We start from the raw sequence: 22639 nt of genomic DNA on the forward strand, positions 1-22639 counted from the left end.
GGTCTGCATCTTCCTCATAAGAAGGTTGCTTCACTACATTCCTCCATGTCTCGGGTTCTGCTGATATATCTGCCTTCCTTATATTCCTCTCCACTTCTTTGCTCTGTCCCGCACTTACACCATTAATCAAAGGTTTTGACATAGATAACTTGGTGATGTTTACTTGCGATCCCCCAAGTTTTCCCTTGGCGGCTTGTAATATACTTGTACCACCTTTGATGCCTAATATTTGCTCTTTGTTGTCTGCTTTGACCTCTGGCTGCCCCTCAATCACTCGAGAGTTTGGGCTGCTATTCTTATCACTTTCACTCTCCTGAGTGTTTTTCTTGATGGACCTTAGTAGGCTAAGGTCAGGCTTGACTGGAAGAACCAGACGAGCACCAGGCTTTGGTGGTTTTCGCTCTGTGGTGCCTCCATCGCCTGTGCTGGTGCTAGTAGATGGACCGGTGGTTTCCTTTGCCTTGTCAATTTTGTTCATCCTTGGGAACACAATTGCATATTTGGCATCTCCTGCATTGGCCTTTTCCTCTACGTCTTGTGGAGATAAACAAGGGTCATCAGAAGAATCACCCTGGGGATCAGCAGTAGTACCCTCATCTGTCTTGGAATCCATTGAGGATGATACTTCCTTTTTTGATTTTCCACCACTTGCCATTTTCATAACCATCTTGTGTCGGATAAGACTCTTCTTTGACTTGATGCTGCTACTCCTCTTTTTCAATACCAAAGCAGAGAGCCATTTTGAGATCCCAATCGCTTGGGTGACCGCCGATAATTTTCTTCGAACTTGGATACTCTTTGGCATCTTCTTTTGAATCCATCCTGAGACACGCCGCAATGTCGTCATGCCTCTTTTCCGGGCCAATAAACGCTCTGTTGACTTTGAGGGCATCTCTTCTTCAGGCTCAGCTGCATCTGGCACTATTTTCTCACATGCATCTTGTTTTGGTTCTTCAACAGCATCTACAGTGTCTTTTGGAGTTTCTTCTTTGGCGTTCTTGCTTTTGTCATCTTTCCCTTTGCCTTTCATTGAAAATAGCGTACGAGACTGTCTGTTCAATAATCCTTTCGGGCCTTTTGTTGGGGTTTCTTCCTGTTGATCTGCTTCCTCTGTCTTGGCCATTGCCTTTGTTTTACTTGCCAACTGTAGAATTTGAGACTTACCCTTAGTGGCGCCACCTTTGGAGAGAGCCATTCCTTTAATTTGGACTCCTTTTGAAGACACAGAAGCTTCTTCAGGCTCCTCTCCTTTAGAAGGCCCCTTCTTTTGTAATATCTTGGATTTTAACATCTTTTTCTGCCCCTGGAGATGGACTGTCAGGTTTAGTGGTCCTGGTTTTGTTGATGAATGTGCCGTCTCCTCCTGTGTGCTCTCTTGCCTTGTATCACTCAGTACCTCCTCAGAGTCTATTTCTTCTGCACTGCTAACAGGTTCATTCTCGGGTTCTTTGACTTTACTTTCAGTAGGCACATCAGAGTTGTCCTCTCTCTCACTTTTCTTCTCCTCTTCTTCTTCCTCCTTTTCTGTTTTTTTGTCTACATCTGACAGCTCTTCTTCACCACTTAATACACTTGCGTCTGTCCCAGCAGTGTCCTCGATGCAATCTGACCCCTCCTTCTTGTCATCCTTACCTTCTTCATCATTCTCTTGCTCTGAGCTCTCTGCTTTCTCACTCTCTGATTCATCCTCTTCTGTATCTACTACTTTAGCACCTCTCCTTCTTGCACCTTTTGCAGGAGTTTTGGCTGGATTTTTTTTCTGGTCAGGTTTTGATTTGACAGCTTTCCCAGCTCTCCCTCTTCCCGTAATGCCATTAGTCACCTTAGCAGGTAAGATTTTGCCATTTTGCTTTTTTGCTTTGGCTATTTGCCTAGAGGTCTCTATCTCTTCCTGTTGTGGTGCCTCGGTTTGGTCACTCTTCCCAGTTTTCTTCTCTTCATCTTTTTTGTTCTTCCCTTTCCCAGCTATCGTTTCCTTCTTTACAGATTTATCACCTTTTCCTTTCCCACTTTCATTATTATTTGAGAGGATTTGAGATTCAGTCTTTCCTCCTTTTTTTGGAGGAATTGATTCTTTTTTGTCTGTCTTTCCTGCCAAAGCTTTCTGCTTCCCTCCTCTAGCCCTGGTAGGGGATTTGGCTGGAGGCATGATTCTCGGTCAAAGTAACCTCACAGGTCCTCTTTCTGACTTTTACCCCCAACGTCAAGACATTTCTAACAACCTAAGAATACTAAAATATTTTCAAAGATTAAAAGATCTGTATCAGGAAGATTCACCAACCTTAATATCATTATACTAATCCTTCTGTCTGCAAAACTTTCACTTATTTTGAACTTTTTTGCAGGTCTAGTGAAACTGACGCATATCAGCAACCTTAACTACCATGGGTAGAGATCATGTGTCATGTCTTTCAACTAGAGTGCAAGGTGTACCTGACCTAATGGGTCACCATTAGGACTGGGTTTCAGGCATTTAGCTCTTCACTCTCAATAATGCCAATTGGATTAGAGATGTGACTTTAGATATAGACAGTATAACATGATATTTCCAAGCACTCAATTACCATCTAAATTCCATATCTGTTTCTTTAAAATTGGAAACAGGCATTGATACTTAAATCAAATGACCATTAACAACAAGTACAAACAAAAAACTTACTGCATCTTTGTATTACCGAATGACTTACCGGTCTTCTCAGGTACATACAGTATAAGGTACTGAGGGGGTCTGGTGAGCATTTCTGCTAGTCCCGAAAACTCCATGGATCTATCCTGTGACTGGACTCAAACACCTACACAGTCTCTCTGACAAACACAAACACACACACACAAGCATGCACAAACATTCAAGGGCTCTAGTGAATAATTTATATTTGACGGCACACCATATAGTTATGCACCCATTCATATCAGCAGCTGCTGAACAGACGGTGGAAAGGTGAGAGGCTTCACTGCAAGGGTGACAAAAGGTGTTGATACATGAGAGAGCAAGAGAAAGACACTGACAGATGCTCACACATTTACAATGAAATTCCAGAAGACATTCCTTCCCAAACTTTTCAGAAAAGTCTTTTAAGTTTTCTTTCTCAATCAAGGTCTAGATTAGAATGTAGGATAAAAAAAAAAAGTGACAACACACACACACACCCTATGTATCAGGATAAACATAAATATTGAAAGAAGTTTTATATCAAAGACTTAAATATTAAATATTAAAGTGCATCTGTGTGGATAAATTGTCTTTTAAAATGATTCAGTATTTAAGTTTTAAATTAATATTACTTCACAGTGGTTGTCTAATTAAAAAAAAAAAAAGAAAAAAAAAAAGTAAACTAAAAATATAAATCAATTTTAATCAATTACAGTCATTTTTTTTACCTGTCCTTAAATCAATTTGATCGTTGTTACTAACATCATTGCCATAGTAGGGAAATACAAGTATTATGTTATTAGTTGTTTTTAATTATGTGAATCTCATTCATATTCAGAAGCTACTTACTTGACCATACTAATACAAGAACTCTACCTTTTAATTATCTTGCTTGTGCTGTGTGACACAACATCGTAAACAGCTATTCTCCAGGATTCTTTAAGAGATGGTGTCCAATATCAGGTAAACATTTGAGCTACTGCGATTAGGGAACAAAGCATCTCTCAATAATAGATGATCAAAACTCTTGGCTGAATGTGTATGACAGCTGATCTGACCAAAGGGACATTTCTTTTCAAATGTTTTCAGAAGCTACAACCACCTTATAAGCAGCCTTAAATGACTAGACAGATGCACAGTTATAGTTCACTTAGAAAATAGGGATATAGAGTTAATGAACCAATTTTGCTCTAGCTTTCTGAGTGTAATTTTAGGCCATTTTTAGTATTTAAAACTAGACTAGTGTGGACTTGAACAAAATGCATGTTTTAGATTCTTTATATTTTAAAAAGATAGAGCAAAATGTTCTACCCGCACCTCTACGGCACTGTTGTATTTAATAACCTCTGGTTTTGGAATTCCCCAAACTGAAAATCCAAAATGATGAAAAAGACAGTAGATTGTGTGAAAAATCTTTACTGAGAAGACTGTAGTGTGAAGTTACAAAGAATAATAATTAGTGTTCTCATACATAATCATGTCTCTACAAAAATATATTCTAGACCCCCCCCCAAAGAAAACGCTAATTGCATTTCAGGAGACAGTACCAAAATATTTCCTCAGATCAGAAAATACAGCCCTCCGTAAAAGGAACCCACCGTCAAAACAGGTACGGATTTTCATATACACATATATTAAAACATTTGACTACAATATTTTAAAATTACATTCCTAAATTACATCATTCATTATTGGCATAACAAAAGTTTTACATTAAAAAAAAGAAATTAAAAACCTAGCCCCTCAGAAAGCTGTACACCCTAGAAACTACAGCATATGTACTACACAGTAGTGTACGAGTACCTATAAGAACTTTTATCTACTCACTGTTCTCATTGGCGTGGACGGGGGAAAGGCAACACTACCTGTGGAATACTCAGTAGGGCTTTAAATGTGTATGTGGGTTAAATGCAACGGTGTATTAGCATCTAGTGCCAACACTGTCTTGTAGTCCTACCCTAATTCATCAGCAACAGCTTATGGCATCTTCACCCAGGTATTATACACCATCTATGTAAATTCTGAGGTTCTTAATTTGGTATAAAAGAAAAATCATGCATTTAAAATTAAGTTAAAAAACAAAATTGTCAGTCTTTTTCAAATGCCACTGCTTTTGCTCAGGTTGCTGCACTGGTGGACGCTGGTGGTGTGAAGGGCGGTCGGTCAGCATGTAATGGATTCAGTGGAGATACAGTGATTGGTCTTAGCAGGCACAGTAGGTGGTCCCTCGCTCTCTTCTCTCTGTCGTCTCCCTGGGTGTAGAAGCTCTTGAGTGGGAGGTTCCTCTCTCCAGGGCAAGGCTTTCTCATGGTTCAGTAGTGGTACTAGCAGTAGTGTTCAGATCATAAGCAAGTCTGGAATGAAGAGCGGATCCAGAATAGTTCAGGCACTGGGAATAAAAGGCTCAGTCTGTGGACGCAGCAGAAAGCAAAGAAGTGCAATGAACATAAAGCTCAAAAATTATATAATAAAAGTTGTTTCTAAACACAGATCAAAGTTCAATTAGAACTGTTGTGATAATGACATCTTGGCTGACAAATAAACTGAATATAAGCAAAGTCCTTTTCAAGAAAAGTCACTCAGCGGCCATATTTGCAACGCCTCCGGGCAGCTATTTTAGGCATCCAAGACCAATTCCTATCTAGTTGAATGGGGGAATCCTGAAATCTTAAACTGCTTGTCGAACTCATAATTAGAAAACATTTCAAATCAGCAACAAAATTCGACATGAACTGTCCCATAAATGTTGTTTCTTATGCTCAAATAACGTAAAAAAAAAAAAAATATATATTTTTTCAGGCTAGACGAGCCAATGTGCATGTGCAATTCTAAGCGCGAGTCTCAGGTTTCTATGGGAACCGGAGCCTCTAACGGCTGCAGTGATGCAATGCCTTTATCAATCAGCAATTGGCTCTTAGAAGGCGGGATGTATTCCGCCATATTGCACGCTGCCGTTTCTCCCATTCATAACTAATAGAAGTGAACCGTCTTTCTGTATCTATACTCTTTGATATAATATATTATTGTGACAGGTCATGTGACAATTACATGTGTCATGTGTACATGTGTCATGTGTACAGGACATGTGATTTATTCACTTTGAATTTAAATAAATAAAAACTGATTTCCTCATACATTTACATACAGTATGTTGTAGAATGTCGTTAACAATACTGTAAATATCAACAATACAACTCTAAAGTAAACATTTAAATTCTAAATTTAGATATTTACATTAAAATGAAAAATTAAAATCTCTTTTTGGTATCAGCCCATTTTACATTCACACTATTTTTAGTAATAATATTTAATAGTAATAAATAAATAAATAAATAAATAAATCTTAAAATGAGAACAAAATATAAAAATTTAAAGACAGAGGAGATGAGAATATTGATCCACATTTAATAATAATACAATTGTTATTATTATTATTATTATTATTTATTAATTATAATTATTAATAATAATAATAATAATAATAATAATAATAATAATAATAATATTATGAGAGCAGTCGCTAAGAGAAGTTCTACATAATTATTCTGATCTCCTCTGTCTTTACAAAATATCTTTTTGGTCTTTTTAACTTCACACTGTACTTTGTATAACCCGGCCTTCCTGAATATATAATAATAATAATAATAATAATAATAATAACAATAATAATAACAATAATAATGTTATTATTGTTATAAATATTATTATTAAAGTTGTCTCTAAATGAAATTCTAGAGAAATCTACATATATTCTCTTATCTTCTCTTTCTTTGCATGTCATTAACATTGTATGAAAATGACCTGTACCAACCAAAGAAATTTGGAATTACTCAAATATGAAAAAGTGAACCTAAAGCACATTGTGATTATTATGCAAAATATGCAAACCTGACCCACTTTTAAATGAACAGCACTCTGAGCACCTCCAAACATTTGGAGTGCTTACATAACACACTACTGCACCGGAGCACATACATAAAGATCTGCATTTCAAATACTGAGGAAAAAAAGGCAGTAATCACTGTTCTCTCAAATTCTTGCAATAGGGCTAGTTACAATATAACTACTGGAATAACAATTTATGCTAATTAGGAATTGAAAATAATTACCTCCATTGCTCAGCATTTTGCCTGCTTTTGGCTTAGTCTTCAAACTGTTCTCTAGGAACGTCCTTTAAACAAGAAATTGGCAGATTATTCAAACCTTACGGGCATTAATGAATATTAATAAAGTAATAAAATCTACATCAAGTTAAACTTCCTTACGTTTGATCTCCTTCTAGAGACTTCTGGATCTCCTGAAGCACACCTGTGTGAGAGCAAGATGTGATTCAAACAAATACTCAAAGTCTTTCCCGTAAATCACTAAGACACTAAATACTACGAGTCCAGCAAACACCATCCTCTCTGGAACTGCATGTAAAGTACTGAGCTCTTCTGTTTATAAACAACAAATCATAATTTCTTTTGCACAGATATTAATATGACAATATTATTGTGCAGGCAGATGGGAGTGTTACAGATCATGCGCACACATGACTGCATAGACCAGGCCACGATTAATCATACAGCACGTTTAGATTATTGTTTTAGGCCAATTGCATGTCACAAACCATACACAGCAAGCAAGATACAAACAATCTGATAATGCTCTGAGGTGTTTTACATCTAAACTACTTCAGAATATCCTGTCTAACTGCTGATTCCTCATGTACTCACTCTCATCGTTGAGCAAAGCATGCTCCATTACTTGTTTAGCAGAATTCTCTGGAACACACAAGCACACTGATCAGTCGGGCAAAAGCTTGCAAATGCTTTAAAGAGGAGTTATAAATACAATCCGTAATTGTTGCAACTGGCAGGCCACAACAGTGTTGTTTTAGTATTGTTTATATGCTATAATAGTATTTATTAATATTTTAAATGAGCTTTTATTTGAATATTTTTAGTTTTCATTTTAATTGTAGTTTAAGTTTCAGTAATTTTGTTTTGTGCTTTTGTCAAAAATATTTATGACAATATTTAGATTTAATTTATTTTTCAGTTTTAGTAATTTTAGTACTTCAACAAAGTTTTATTTGAACTTTTATCCAACAAAATTTTATTTCAGTTACTTGCCAAGGAATTTCTAATTTTCGTTTAAATTTTCATTTATATAATATTTATATTTACATTTTATTTGAATAAACAAAAACAATTTTTAATAGTTTTAGTTACCAATAACAACTTTTAATGACAGGCAAATTATCTAATAAAATATAATTAAACAATGGGTCTCATTCACTAACCGTGCATAAGCACGGATTTTGTACGTGAAATCTGCATATGAACGTTTACAAGAACACATCATGATTCATCAATAACTTTTGTTTTAAATTTTAATCTAAATTTTAAAAAAATTAGGGAACAACTGAAACCACACATATGTATAAAAGCACCCAGAGTATGTGATTTTTGCGCATTTCATCTTAAATACATTTTATCATTTATATATATAAAATATATATTTAAATTTAGAATTTAGAGTTGTACTGTTGATATTTACAGTATTGTTAATGACATTCTAAAACATAAATGTATGAGGAAATCATAGTTATTTAAATTCAGAGTGAATAAATCACTTGTAATTGTCACATGAGCTGTCACAATAATATCTTGTATTCAGTTTAACATATATAAAGACTTGATCGTCATTGGTCAGTTGCTGTTTGTCTAATAACAAGCGCAACTTGAAATTATGATATTTCTGAGAGTACATGAAGGCTGTACTATACCATGTAATATAATATAACCAGTATGTATGTATATATACACACTAGTATATATGCTTGGTGCTTATACGAGTTGAAATACAAAGTTTTGCTCTTAGCAAAATTTCAAGTATTAATGTGGCACCGTTTCATCAACTACGGATTGTCTGTAAGCATGGACAGAAGTCTCTTGCATGAGTAACTTATAGGAATAACATGGGGAAGCATTCAACAAAGCACTAAGAACATGCATGTTTTAGAATTGGATGCTTAGTTTGCACAATTCACACAGATCTAGAAAAAGCACACTGAATCTCACCATATCCATCACTCTCCCTTTTGAAATTTCTGGAAAGACAGAACAAACAAACATCAATATAAAACACTTTTCTTAATCCTTGACAACAGGAAAAGAATAATGAATTCTGAACTACTACACAACTAAACACACCTGTGTTCAGTAGGTACTCTATCCGGCTGGTCCCTGTGGACGAGACTTGATGGGGTCTTGGGCCTCATCTGTAGGGGCGCCTCAACCAGACAGCGTGGTTCCACCACCCAGCGGGTGGAGAGAGAAAACCGCTCAAACTCAGACGGGGAGATCAGGTAGAAACCTAAAAGACGACCAGACAGACAGTTTCAGAGTAGATTCATGCTTTTACATAAGTGAGTAAATGGACTGTGTGTGTAAAAGTGAGCATTTCCTACCTTGGCCATATTTGGTGAAAACACAAGATGCGATTCCACTGACGTCTTCTCTTCGTATGCAAGGATAGTGGACCAGCATTTTGATAGAGGGCAGGGAGATGACATGTAGCTCACCCTGATTGGTCAGCACCACCAGGCTGCTCTCCAACTGCTCATCGGTCCGAGAGCCAAACCAAGCCACGCCCACTCGGCGCACACGAGAGCCGTCGACCGCTGTCAGCTTCAGCTTTGACTTACTGCTCACTTTAGGCAGGGTAAACAGCTGTGCACACACAAATATGGTAAGACACACAATCTATGTTGGCAATTGGGGAAAAATATGTTTTGTAGTGCAAATTCTCACCTTAAATTGCTCCTCTGACACAACCAATAGATGATGCGAACCGTGCATTTCAGGACTGCGTGCCAGATCATGGGCCACCTCCAGGGGCTCGGGCAGAGGGGAGCCCTTGCCATCCAAGACCACCAAACCAACCACTGGAGCACGATGCATCAACTGAATCTCTTTAGCTGGGGATGGAGAAGCACTTTTTATAGAAGATCTGTTTATGCAAGCAGGGTTTTGTGCACACTACTGTTCAAAGGTTTGGGGTCAGTAAGATTTTATAATTTATGCTCAAAGTCTGCATTTATTTGATCAAAAACACAGTAAAAACAGTAATATTAAGAAATATTGTTAAAATTAGTACAATTATTATTATTATTACTACAATACAATTATATAAAATAACAGTTTTCTATTTTAATATATACTTTAAAATGTACTTTATTCCTGGGATGCAAAACTGAACTTTCAGCAGCCATTAGCCTTCAGTGTCACATGATCCTTTAGAAATCATTCTAATATGCTGATTTGGTGCTCAATAAACATTCTGTATTATTATCAATCTTGAAAATAGTTATGTGGCTTAATTTTTTTTTGTGGAAACAGGATTTTTCAGGATTCAGGAAGAACAAAATTTTTTTAAATAGATTTTTTTGGAACATTGTAAATGTCTTTTACTGTCGCTTTTGGTCAATTTAACAAGTTTTTGCTAGGGATGTCCCGATCAGGTTTTTTGTGTACCCAATCCGATCCAAGTCATTGAATACTGAGTTTCTGCCGATACCTAGTCCCAATCCGACACTTGTATTTTTCTAGAGCTTGGTGCACACTTCAAGTACATTAAAGTTATTAAAATAAATCCAATGTATACAAGGACGTACAAAGAGTTTCTCAGGGGCTCAAATGTAAAAAAAAAAAAAAAAAAAAAGGCATCTAATCACTACAGAGTAATTTTAATATAACAATAACTACAGCAATTATGTTTATAGGCATAAAGACATGGGTAGATGTAAACATCTGTTATAATGGTGCACTACTGATATAAACTTATATGTACAATAAGCAGAATAATTGCCACAAAAAGAAAAACAGTGGATTTAAGGTTAGAAAGCATGAAGCTCACGGCGTCAGAATGCCAGTCTGTCAGTCAAGTCCGAAGCAAGACGCAACCCATAGCAATGCTTTATGTCAAGGACGTCTCAGACAGTCTGACGGCAGATAAAAATACAGTAAATAAATTACTTTCGAGTGATTCGTTATGGCTGACAAACGCACTTGAAGGCGCATCCCGCCACCTACTGCACGACACTTGCATGACAGCTGACGTAAAATAAAGGATCAGGCTTAGGATAGCCGATACCGATCAGTTAAAATAAATGCCTAATTGGCCCCGATACTGATCTTTGAGATCAGCTCGGGACATCCCTAGTTCTTGCTGAATAAAAGTATTCATTTCTTTAAAAAAAACAAAAACAACAAAAAAAAAACACTCACCCTTTACGGTGATTTTACCATGTTTAAATGTATTGTCAAGTGAAGTAGAGAGCAAAAAAAACCCTTAACTGTAGTGAAATCACTAACACAAAACCTTAGAGTTTATTACTTATAAAACAGCAGAAACAATTTTATTCTAAAAGACACCAATGTTCAGTAAATGTGTTTATTAAATGATTAAAATGTCTGTTCATCTGCTTCAGAGTTGAACAGCTCTTAAAATGTAATATATATATATATATCATTTTTTGTTTACCTGCATGAGCCACTACTGGATCCTCCGCCCTTCGTTCTAGTGATGGCACACGGAGGATGTATGCAAAGACAGCTCCGCCATTGGTTCCTGCCCACAATGAGGGCGTACTGTGAGAACCTGAGGAAGAGAGAGGCAGATGAAGGTCTTCTGCTAGTCATACACACACCATCTGAGAGAATACGTTGGGAAGAAGACTGATGCTAACCCTAAATTTAATATTCAACGATTAGAAACAGCGTGGTACTCACTATCACTGACAAACGTATCTGCAAAGTAGAGTGTTCTGACGAGGCCTGTGAAGGAATCGTCAGAAGAACGGGCTTCGATCTTTCTCTGTACAGGAGCCAACTCCATCTCCTGCAGAGCTTCGGCCTCCAGCCTGGCATTGATCTCCTGCAGCTGCAGAAACATTCCTAATATTCACTATCAAGCCAGAACCTCCGTTTCAACAACTCCAAAGTATGTAACGCTAATCGCTACTTAAAATAACTGCATGCATGATGCCTAGTCACATGTTCATTTGACTGCTGAACAACTAAAGCACTAGAGAAAAAGAGAGCCAATATGCACCTTGGCTGCATTGTTAGTGTGGTGTTTTCGCATGGAGACCCGGCTGCGGCGAATCCTGCGGAAGGACTGTCGCAGGGACTTTTTGATGGACTTGACGCGTGACAGCGGCCCCTCCAAGGCCAGCTGATCACTGGGGTTTAGGGTGCACCTGCAAACAGACAGCAAATAACTATTAGCATTCTATGCAAGAGGGGGAAAAAAACCCCACAACTGATAGAATTTATGATTGTAATGACATTAAATGGTCTTTATCTTAACAGTTTAATCTAAAGTCTTGTGCTCATAAATAAAAGGCTTGAAATTACTTTAACTGACAATTATAAATTGTAGCTACATACGTTTTTTAAAAAGCTAAAGCTAACAAGTGTAACTTTTGCCATATATCAAGTCAAAAGGGAGGCAATTTTGAAAACCTAAAAAATATATGACAGTAAGATTTTTTTTTTTTTTTTTTAAACAAAGAATTCATACTTTCACTCAGCAAGGACAGACTAAATTGATCAAAAGTAACAGTAAAGACATTTATAATTTTACAAAAGAGTTCTATTTCAAATAAACGCTGCTCTTTTGAACTTTCTTTTCATAAAAGAATACTGAAAAAAAAAATGATCACGGTTTTCAAAATTAATATTAGAATCATGTCTGAAGGATTACGTGACACTGAAGACTGGAGTAATGGCTGCTGAAAATTCAGCTTCACCATCACAGGAATGAACTACATTTAAAAAAAAATATTAAAATAAAATATATATAAAAAAAAACAAAAAAAACAGTTATTTTAAATTGTAATATTTCACAAAATTACTGTTTTTAAGGTATTTTAATAAAAATAAATGCAGCTTTGGTGAGTACATTCGACTTGTATTGCACAAAAAATAAATGTAAATAAAAACAATATGGTTTATAGGTTGTGTTAATATTTTAACATGTTTAATATAAAAGAAAATATTAAATATTTTTTCAGACTATCATATGATTAGTGAATCAGACTAGGAGCTGCTTTTCCACTGACGCATTTATCATGTTAAAAGTACACCATGGTGACAAACACTATAGCTATAATAAAGACTTCCCCTTTTTGAAGGGAAAATTTCTTGAGACAATTGTGGTGATCACATCAGAACACATATTCTCACACATCCTCAATCTGAACCAGCTCAATTGTGCTCTATATTTCAGATTAATTTTAAGGATATTCCTTACTGTTCATTTGTATCCCCTGACAGTCATGTGTTTTAACAGTGACAGATCAACATTTTGTACTAATAAACCTGGAATGCTATTTAAAATGTTTTTCTTCTCACTTGACCATGACGCTATTCCTCTGATGGTAGTCATATAGACCAAAGCCATGGCTGGTACCGAAGGCCACCAGTTTCCACTCTGAGTGCAGAGCGATTGCCGTGACCACAGCGGGCGGCTGGCACTGCACCAGTGCGAAGGGCTGGAAGCCTGGAGGGAACAGCACCGGATCCTCCCGCACATCTAGACGAGCCTGGCCCTTCCAGCGGAAGCCTTCCTGACCCTGCAGCAGGTCCACCACTGTAGCCTCAACCATCTGCTCGGCAGCCTCATCGTTCAGCTCCAAAACCAAAATCTGAGTGGGAGGAGGAAGACAAAGAGAGAAAATATTTATTCAGAACATTTTGATAGGAGCAGATGAAAATAAAACTGCAATATCTCACTACTGCAAACCAAACCTGTAAAACAGAGTACACTTTTTTTTTTTTAATCCTTAAAGCACAATTCATATAGTAGTTCAGTGAAAGGGCAGAGCTATTGATCCTGAAGAGTGTTTTTTCACCGAGCTCATCTCATTTCCTAATGGCAGACATGATGTGTAGTGGACTGTTAATAAGCTGCTAAATCAGAGAGCTTTAGTCAAGTTCTCTCTCATGATTAATTATCAGCAGCGACTAAGAAGTATGAGAAATCAGATGACAACTGCGTGAACTGGAGGTCAAAGTTTAAGGTCAGTGTTTTTTTTTTAAAAGAAATTACTAGTTTTACTAGGGAAAGATGCATTAAATTGATCAAAAGTGACAGTAAAGCCATTTATTATGTTACAAAAGATTTCCATTTTAAATCAATGCTGTTCTTTTGAACTTAAATGAAATAATCTTTATGGAAACATGGTTTCCTCTCATAATATTAAGCAGCACTACTATTTTCAACATTGATAATAATAAGAAATGTTTTTTAAGCACCAAATCAGCATATCATAAGATTCGGAAAAATTTTTCTCAATATTAATGTTTTTACTGTATTTTTCATCAAATAAATGCAGCTTAAACTCCCACATGTGAACTCACTTGTCCTGCAGTTCCGGCCACTGTCAGATATCCGCTGTATTTACACAGATGGATCTTCTGAATACCAAGCCGAGGGTCGTCACTATATGGGTCAAAGCAACCCACCTGATATATTGAAAAATAATAAATACACTGAATCAAATGTTTGATGAAATCAGTAAACAGCTGTGCTAATAATAAGATGTTGAGTGTGAGTGAAAATACTTTTAGGCAAGACAGACCTTGCGGAACGGAGGCCACTCTCCCTCACTGCCCTGGTTCATGTTGTCATTTGGGTCGGCATCTGTGTGGAAGACTCCCGACGTGCTGAGCTTGTACATGGGGTAAAGACAGACCCCTGAGGCGTCCCAGAAACGCACCGTGCCATCTTCGTGCCTTTTAAGAGGAAAAGGGATACAAAATAATTAACATGAAAGGTAAGATTCATTTTAATAATCAGTTCCTCATTGCCTACAGGTGAAACTATTATAGCATTTTTCCTTGTTATTCACATGGTTGCCATGAGAAGGGAAAAACCCAAATGTATTGAGCAAACATTTTAAACAGGGACCAAGTACCAACAGGACTTTCAAGTACCACATGAGAGTAACAATTAGCTTTAAAAAAAACAAAACCGAATTACTGTACTAATACTCAATTTTAGGAACTGTAAAATAATCTATGATGCAAAGAACAAGAATCTGATATTTCCTGATTTTATTATCTGATGAAAGTTATGCACGCGAAATGAAACAGACACATACAGGCAAAAAGAAAAGCTCTATTAATCTATTATTGTGCATCTACTAACAAAATCTCATTTTATTTTATAAGATTTAAGATTATTTATTTATTTTAAGAAATTTATACTTTTATTTAGCAAGGATGCATTAAATTAATAAAGTTGTTAAAAATATTCCAATTTCAAATAAATGCTGTTCTTTTGAATGTTATATTCATCAAAGAATCCTGGGGGAAAAAAACAGTTTACACAAAAATATTAAACAGCACAACCATTTTCAACATTGATAATAAAATAGTACATAATAATAATAATAATAATAATAATAATAATAATAATAATAATACATGACCCCCAAATAAGTTTATTAGAATGATATTTGAAGGATCATTCCAAAAAGTTCTTCATTTTCACATGTTTATAATTATAAACAGAACAGTTCTGCATATTTTACAGGTTGAAACTTTACAGGGAAACCAGTAAATTCAAGACTGTAAGATCACACCAAGACCGACAGCATTAGATCACACACGTCTACTCACCCCGTGAGGAGAAGGTCTCTCTGGGGAGGGTCTGGGGCAAGATTCTGACCTCCATTTATAGGCCAAGGCTACAAAAAGACAGATTTGAAATCAAGAACTGAATAGTTGTCCAAGGTTCTGCTAAACAGAAACCATCACAACCACACTTGGCGCATTTGTGGGCGCGTTCTGAAGCCAACAGCAGCTAACATTTACCCCAGAAAAGTTCAGTTCAAAGCACTTCATTTGAGCATTCTCTTCCTGGTGAGTGGTTTAATTCAGTAACATGCGATCTGAGCTTAATATTTCTGTATTTGTGCATGCATATTCTTGCGTACTTTCTTGGAGTAGTGTGTGCTTTGCTGGGCTCCTGCAGCTTGCACTCTTTCCCACAGTTTGAGTGGGATGGAGGAGACGTGGTGCGAGCAGGTGATGGCTGAACAGTGTAATGGCACCAAGTAAGGCGTCTGGATGACGGGCCACCCCTCAGTCTGCAGATCCACCACCACAAGCTCCTCCTCCACCAAAACCACAAGAGCACTTGGCTCACCTGCAACACATTTAGACCATAAGAGGAAGTGCACTGACTGCAGCTCAGCTAATATGATTGTTTAAGTAGATGTAGAAGAAAGCATGTAAAGGTGTGTTTGACATATTTAAAAGAAGAAAAGACCAATGAGTCTCTCAGCATCAATCACTACCTCTGCGGTTCTCTCCCTCGCGAATAACGAAGAAGTCGATAATACGGGAGGTGAAGTCAAGTGCCTCGTGGGTTTTGCTGTGGATGACGGAGATGCAGTGTCTGTCCCCGTAACTGGCCCTTGGCATCCCTCCGCTAAAGATGAGGAATGGGGGACTGGGAAAAGAGGACAGAAGACACATTATTTTGGATAAGAATGTGTTTACTAGATGACAAATTCCCCTTGGATCTTCCAAAACTTTCCAAATATTTTGATAAAAAAGGAGAACAATAAAGCAACATGAAAGGACAGTATGATAAAATGGGCTAGAGATTAGTGTTAAAAGAAAAATCAGATGGAGGATCTTAATGTAGAGTGGAACATATTAACGTCTATGGAAGGTTTAAATATTAAACCAGAAGTTGTGAGTCATGGTGAAGCACTCTGGGTTAATGACACCACAAGCAAACACACCTGTCTCAGTTTCAGTTAGTGAACACTCACTGTACTGTCTAATAAACAATATACAAGACTCACCCTTGTTTTGATGGCAGCTGTATAATTTTGGATATGGCCTTGCAGGGGAAGGCACCTGTGCAGAGATATAGTTCATTTAAGGACGTAAGGACAGATAGCTCAATATGCATACATTTTACCAGTCAAAGACACATGGCTTTGTTCCAAAACCTAGTGATCTGCCTATTATGACAGCATTTTAGGCATCATATTAGGCACCAAAAAGTAGGCAACAACATTATGCCACCTTAAAAGATGCCTTGTTTTGGCCAAATTCTAAGGTAGCATCGCATGATGCAGTCCCAACATGCATTACGACAAGATCTTTGGAAAAAGAAAATCATCACAGATAGCAGATGAATTTTGATTACAAAAATAAAGCTAATTCAATATCATTGTATTCTTTTATGATTTATATTCTTCAAAGAATCCTGTATCACAAGTTTCCTAAAAAAGTATCACAGTTTCCACAAAAGTACTAACCTGATTTCAACATTGAAAATAATAAGAAATGTTTTTTGAGCTCCAAATCAACATATTAGAGTGATTTCTAAAGGATCATGTGACACTGAAGACTGGAGTAATGGCTCTAAAAATGAAGCTTTACCATCACTGGAATAAATATAACTAAAATATATCAAAATAAACAGTTCTAAATTATAATAATTAGTGCTGTCAAATCGATTAATCGCATCTAACATAAAAGATTGTGTTTATATAATATATGTGTCTATACATATACCCACACATATACTATATAAACAAACTTTTTTTGTTAGATGCAATTAAATTGCGATTAATCGATTTGACAGCCCTAGAATATTACTGTTTTTACTGCATTTTGATCAAATAAATGCAGCTTTTAAAAATCATACCGACCCCAAATCGTTGAAATGTAGCGAATGTACATATGGACTGTATTCACACTACAAAAATGTATATTTATAGAACATACTTTCTTAACGGTCAAGAGTTTTTTTTATTAAATGTAGTACATATGCAGAAAACACAATTTCAGACAGGGTAGGTTTTCGAACAGAAGTACATTGTCCATGTTTAAATTGTAACTAAAAACAAGTCATTTCTGTAATGCAGTCTTACCATACGGCACCTCCTGTTTCTCGGGCTCCGTTTGCGGATCCTCACCAGTGACTGTCCACTGGCAGTAGCTCCCATCACTATGAGAACTGAGAATGTTCACACCATCCTCCATCCAGCAAACACTCTCTAGTTGCTGCAGAGAACACAAAATGAAAAAATTACAAGCCACTTCTTAAAACATTCTTAGAATGATTGATAAAAGTTTTGAGTTTCAGAGTTTAAACGACAACATTTCAGTATTTGTTACCTGTGTGCTGAGAAAGTGTTGGATGGGACGCTGCCGATCCAGATCCCACAGAACCATCAGGCCTCGGCCGTAGCCAATCAGCACCTGCCGCGGGTTGAGCGGGTTCTCATGCAGCGCTTCCACACACTCCAGATTCCTGCGGCCAGCATAATCCTCTGGAACTCTGGGAAAAGTAGAGATGAACAGATCAGCGATCACAAAGAGTAACTGTAACAGTCGTCTCAGGCATGCGAAAGTGTTGCATAATACCATTCCAGAGAAACTATTTGAAGAATGTATGCAGCATGTGTATATAGGCAAAATTAATTGAGAGATTACAGAACTGCAGGTCACAGGGTCACAGAACAAAGAAAGGTATATTATATATGCTAATTTTAGTTCTTGCCTTTAAATACAGTGTTTATACTTAAAGTGACCAAACATTTATTTAACACTATTTTGCAAAAGATAAAAGACTGAAATATTAAATATTATTATGATTATTATTTCATCATACACCTTTAGGATATATATGCACTTTAGTATTCACAAACCCACAATTTAAAGCCACCATGTGTGTTATTTATAAAGAATAGTACATATTACTGAAAAAAAAAAATGGTCCTTTTGGCTTTACATGAATTCATAAGTCTGACCAATGTGATGTCTGACCTGTTCTGTACATCATCCACGCTAATGTTGTTCTCCTCTAGTTCTCTGAAGCCTGGCACTTCCACAACAAACACGTGTCCTCCCTCCGTGCCCAGCAGCAGCAGCTCACCCGATGAGTGTGCCAGGACGGCCGTGACCCGCGTCACACTGGGAGGGGCGCTGTCACATCACAAGGGGGTCAAAATGAAAGCGCTAGTGATTTGTTTTCTACCCCAGTTACGCTTAGATGAGACACTGGATAGACAGATTAGACTGCTGGCTCATTTTTAGGTCATATACACTTTTTTCATACAATGCATTATAAACATTTTTCCTATTTAGAATAAACATCAAAATGCATCTTTTCTATATTATATATACATATACATATTATAAATACAGGCTTCAAGTAAGGCATTAGAATAATCATTCATGGATGGATAGAATATGACATCACAGATTGCAAAAAACAGCTACTTTGAATCATGGAAGTCACCTGTCAGCATGTGTACGTTATATATAGATTTGGAGCAAAAGTTAGTATCGGTAGCGTCTGGATCAGCGTGAGTCAGTGCTTATGTCTCATTCTCTGGGTGTGTGTGCATGAGCATCCCATCAGATAAAAAAATAAAAAATCTTCAAACATGATTATATTAAATCGAGGTGAGTATGTAGGTGTGGGTTCTTGACTCACCCAGGTGGACCAGAGAGAGTGAAACGTCCTATCTCAAGCAGCTCGGACATGCCGCTATGGGCCCGAAGTGTCCACATGTGCAGACTGTTGTCATCCAGTAATGTGACAAACTCCACCTGGAAAAAAATAAATAAATAAAATACAGACAATAATCAGTCAATCAATCAGTCTTTTTGTTAAAATAATATATACAGTTAATGTGATTTCTCATACCGTGGTATATTTTGCTGATATGACCTCCCTAATTTTAATCTATGCATATCATTAAGATGTTGCTTTCTGTGTAACTTCTTGAAATGGCAACCTCTCCAAAAACCACTAATGATTCATTGGAAACCAAATCCCAAAAACTGGAATGAAATCCAAATTAAAGGGATAATTCACCTAAAAATGAAAATTATCCCATGATTTACTCACCCTCAAGCCATCCTAGGTGTATATGACTATCTTCTTTCAGACGAACACAATCAGAGATATATTTAAAAATATCCTTAGTCCTCCAAGGTTTATAATGATTGTGAATGGGGGGATAATCATGGGATAATTTTCATTTTTGGGTGAACTACCCCTTTAACATGCAAAAAAAAAAAAAAAAAAAAAAATTCTATGTGAAATCAAAAGGCGTCAGGATTAAAGTTCAAAACCGTACCTGGTTTGGCAGGAAGTGCACCTGTGTAACTGCCGCATTCTCATCGTGAAGTCCCATGAACTCCACACCTGGAGCTCCATACCTGAAAACTGGTTAAGGAAACACATGGCAAACACAGCACAGAGGACTGAAACAACTTATTTTTGTGGGGTTCAAAAGTCAGACAGAAGCAATCCATTGGGGGGTTCAAGCACGTAGAGCTTAGGATTTTCAAAGATCAACATATTGCCATAAAAGTGATCAGGCAGACCAAAACGTAAGTCGTAGAGACTTAAAACTTTGAGGGATGGTAGTACCCACCCCACCTACAATGTCAACAAAGCTCTCCCCAATCAGCCTGATGGTGGCGCTACAGGGCTCAAAAGTACAAAAATCGCTCATAACTCCTAAAGCGTTCGTTGCAGACTCGAGCGTCTTATATCATTGCAATCCTTGGCTCAAGATGGACAAAACACTCACACGCTTTTTTTAAGCACGTAAATGATTGTATATTACGCGATTTTTCATGCAAGCAAGCAATATTCATACCGTAAGATAGATCTCCTCGTTCTGAACAACTTTGCCTCTAGGACCACTGCTGTCAATCAAATCGTTCATTAAATATTGGAGATTATTTGAAAAACCTACTTTCGCAAACTACTAGTCCTAGATTCTTCGCTCAACCTCGACAAAACCACTGCAGGACAAATATCTGGATTCTCTAGGTCAATAATTATTAAAAAAAAAAAAAAGTTGAACTTTAGCATTTAGATAGCTATAACAGGGTCATTTAGAAATCAGTCCTAAATGAAAACTCAGAACTTTACGAAATTAGGTGAGCACATGCGACATATGATTCTAAAGAAGCATGCAAACTTTTATGGAGATTGGGCCATAGGTGGCGCTATAACTGTTAAAAAGGTGTAAAATGCTATATTTCTATGCCAAATCACGATATGTCTGAAAAATTATGTAGAACTTCACGAAATTAGGTAGTACATAGTATAGTTATAGTATAGTCATAGTTATAGTAGTATAACTTTTATGGAGATTGTGCCATAGGTGGTGCTATAACCATTAAAAAGCTTTAAAAACCATATATTTCTTTAGAAATGACCTGTATTGGCTGTAAATGGTCTTTTCCATCTCTGATCTAGATGGTTACAGGCTTTTTTTATGCATGTGCTTAAAGGCCTTAAAGCACTTGAACCCTGTTAATTGCAGCTTGTAGCTATATTCCAATTTGCTTTTTTTTTAAAAAATTAAAACCAAAATAAATCAAATATATTAAAAACATAAAAATAAATAAACAAGTAATGAAATAATGAACAAGTAAATAAAATACCAGGCATGTAATGTTGGCCAAACACCAGTTACTCATTTCTATTTCCTCAGTAAATGACTAACAGAGAAAATTACGCAACAGTATGGGAAAAAAAATGTTACAAGAACATGCGTTCTCAGCTCTACACACTAATATAAACTGTTCCGCCTTTCAAAATACCTGCATGATGGGTGTGTACAATTGAGCCACTAGAATGAGCTACCGGAAACCTCGCTTCATCATATCACATTGTAGTCACTTTGCCCTCAGGATTCAGAGACAGGGGAATGGAATGTGACCGTGGTATAATTCAAGTCACGAGTAGCTTTACACACAGATCAAATAACCCAAAGTGTGGAAATGTCTTCTGGTTGTTGAAGGATACAGTTTGATTGCTCCTGATCTGGTACCGATGGCCAGGAGCTCCAGGCTGGGGCTGAAACCCAGAGCACTGGGCTGATGGGGGAAGCCATGTTCTACAGTCTAAAGACAGGACAGAAATGAGAGCATCATACATCACATATATAGAGCTGGACACACTTAGCTCTGGTATTAGCAGACTACATGTGCAGCTTACATTTTAAGACATCATAGTCGTACATAGTCTGTTCTAAAACGGAACATATTTAGGGAGCACAATCGCGCTGCCTTTTAATAGGTTTCATTCTGGGAAAATTATATAGCAGCATCGCATGTATCCTCAGCAGAGAAAGCACTGTTTTACAAATTGAGCTTAGGAAGAAAAACCGTCTTTAAAAATGTAGGGCTGCATGATTGATTGGAAAAACAACAAAATTGCAATATGGCTCAGTGTGATTATCAAATTGTAAAGGCTGTGATTTATTTAAATATGCGGTGCATGTTTGAGAGTGAAACAATGCACTGTTTTCAGTATCTCTGTGCAGCTCGGTTCACAGTAAACGCTGCTCCACATGAACTCATTTCTGCATCTGCTCTGAGTTTGGGTCACTTATAACATGCATTTAGGAATGTAACTTGCGTCAACCATCTTCCTAAACTTATAACGAGAAGCCCTTATAAACCGGCTATGGTCAAGAGAAGAAAAGCTTTAAAGTCTTCTTGTGGTTTTCTGTAAAATCATAAGGTTGATGATTTACCATTTGAAAATGAAGAAATGAGAACTGTTAGTATTGTAATTTTAGAGTTACAATACAATAATTAATAATAATAATAATAATAATAATAATAATAATAATATTATTATTATTATTATTATTATTATTATTTATATTTTTATAACACTCATTTTTTATTTTACAGTAAAATTGCAACATTTCTTATATGTTCTTATTGTTTTACATTTTAATTTAGTAATAATAATTTTATTTTACAGTACAGTTATTATTATTATTATTATTATTATTATTATTATTTCATAGTCATATTGATATATAAAATCACAAAAAATGTAGGCCAAATTGCACAGCCCTTCAAACAAGCACAGAAAACCTGGAGCTTTAAATTTAAAAATAAAAAATTAAAAAAACATAAT

At 36.5% G+C, this 22639-nt stretch overlaps 1 protein-coding gene across 2 annotated transcripts in view; it reads right to left on the bottom strand.

Moving 5' to 3' along the window:
- Nucleotides 1–4050: 4050 nt before the first annotated feature.
- llgl2 (LLGL scribble cell polarity complex component 2) overlaps nt 4051–22639 on the bottom strand; it is a 30120-nt gene continuing 11531 nt past the window's right edge. The window contains exons 3-26 of one of the 2 annotated variants that reach the window (XM_051914560.1): nt 21512–21609; nt 19824–19905; nt 19175–19290; nt 18502–18660; nt 17851–18013; nt 17604–17736; nt 16524–16578; nt 16008–16162; nt 15645–15856; nt 15328–15395; nt 14286–14439; nt 14065–14169; nt 13057–13349; nt 11753–11900; nt 11431–11581; nt 11183–11299; nt 9451–9617; nt 9108–9369; nt 8851–9013; nt 8719–8747; nt 7369–7416; nt 6916–6958; nt 6760–6821; nt 4051–5059 (exon numbers count right to left, since the gene is read on the bottom strand). In XM_051914560.1, coding sequence (XP_051770520.1) covers nt 5055–5059; nt 6760–6821; nt 6916–6958; nt 7369–7416; nt 8719–8747; nt 8851–9013; nt 9108–9369; nt 9451–9617; nt 11183–11299; nt 11431–11581; nt 11753–11900; nt 13057–13349; nt 14065–14169; nt 14286–14439; nt 15328–15395; nt 15645–15856; nt 16008–16162; nt 16524–16578; nt 17604–17736; nt 17851–18013; nt 18502–18660; nt 19175–19290; nt 19824–19905; nt 21512–21609 — 2988 coding nt within the window. In that variant the 3' untranslated portion in view covers nt 4051–5054. The remainder of the gene's footprint in view (nt 5060–6759; nt 6822–6915; nt 6959–7368; nt 7417–8718; nt 8748–8850; nt 9014–9107; nt 9370–9450; nt 9618–11182; nt 11300–11430; nt 11582–11752; nt 11901–13056; nt 13350–14064; nt 14170–14285; nt 14440–15327; nt 15396–15644; nt 15857–16007; nt 16163–16523; nt 16579–17603; nt 17737–17850; nt 18014–18501; nt 18661–19174; nt 19291–19823; nt 19906–21511; nt 21610–22639) is intronic. The other variant, XM_051914561.1, reaches the window with a different exon arrangement.

The sequence above is a fragment of the Ctenopharyngodon idella genome, chromosome 12 (assembly GCF_019924925.1).
Source record: "Ctenopharyngodon idella isolate HZGC_01 chromosome 12, HZGC01, whole genome shotgun sequence".
Taxonomy (NCBI): domain Eukaryota; kingdom Metazoa; phylum Chordata; class Actinopteri; order Cypriniformes; family Xenocyprididae; genus Ctenopharyngodon; species Ctenopharyngodon idella.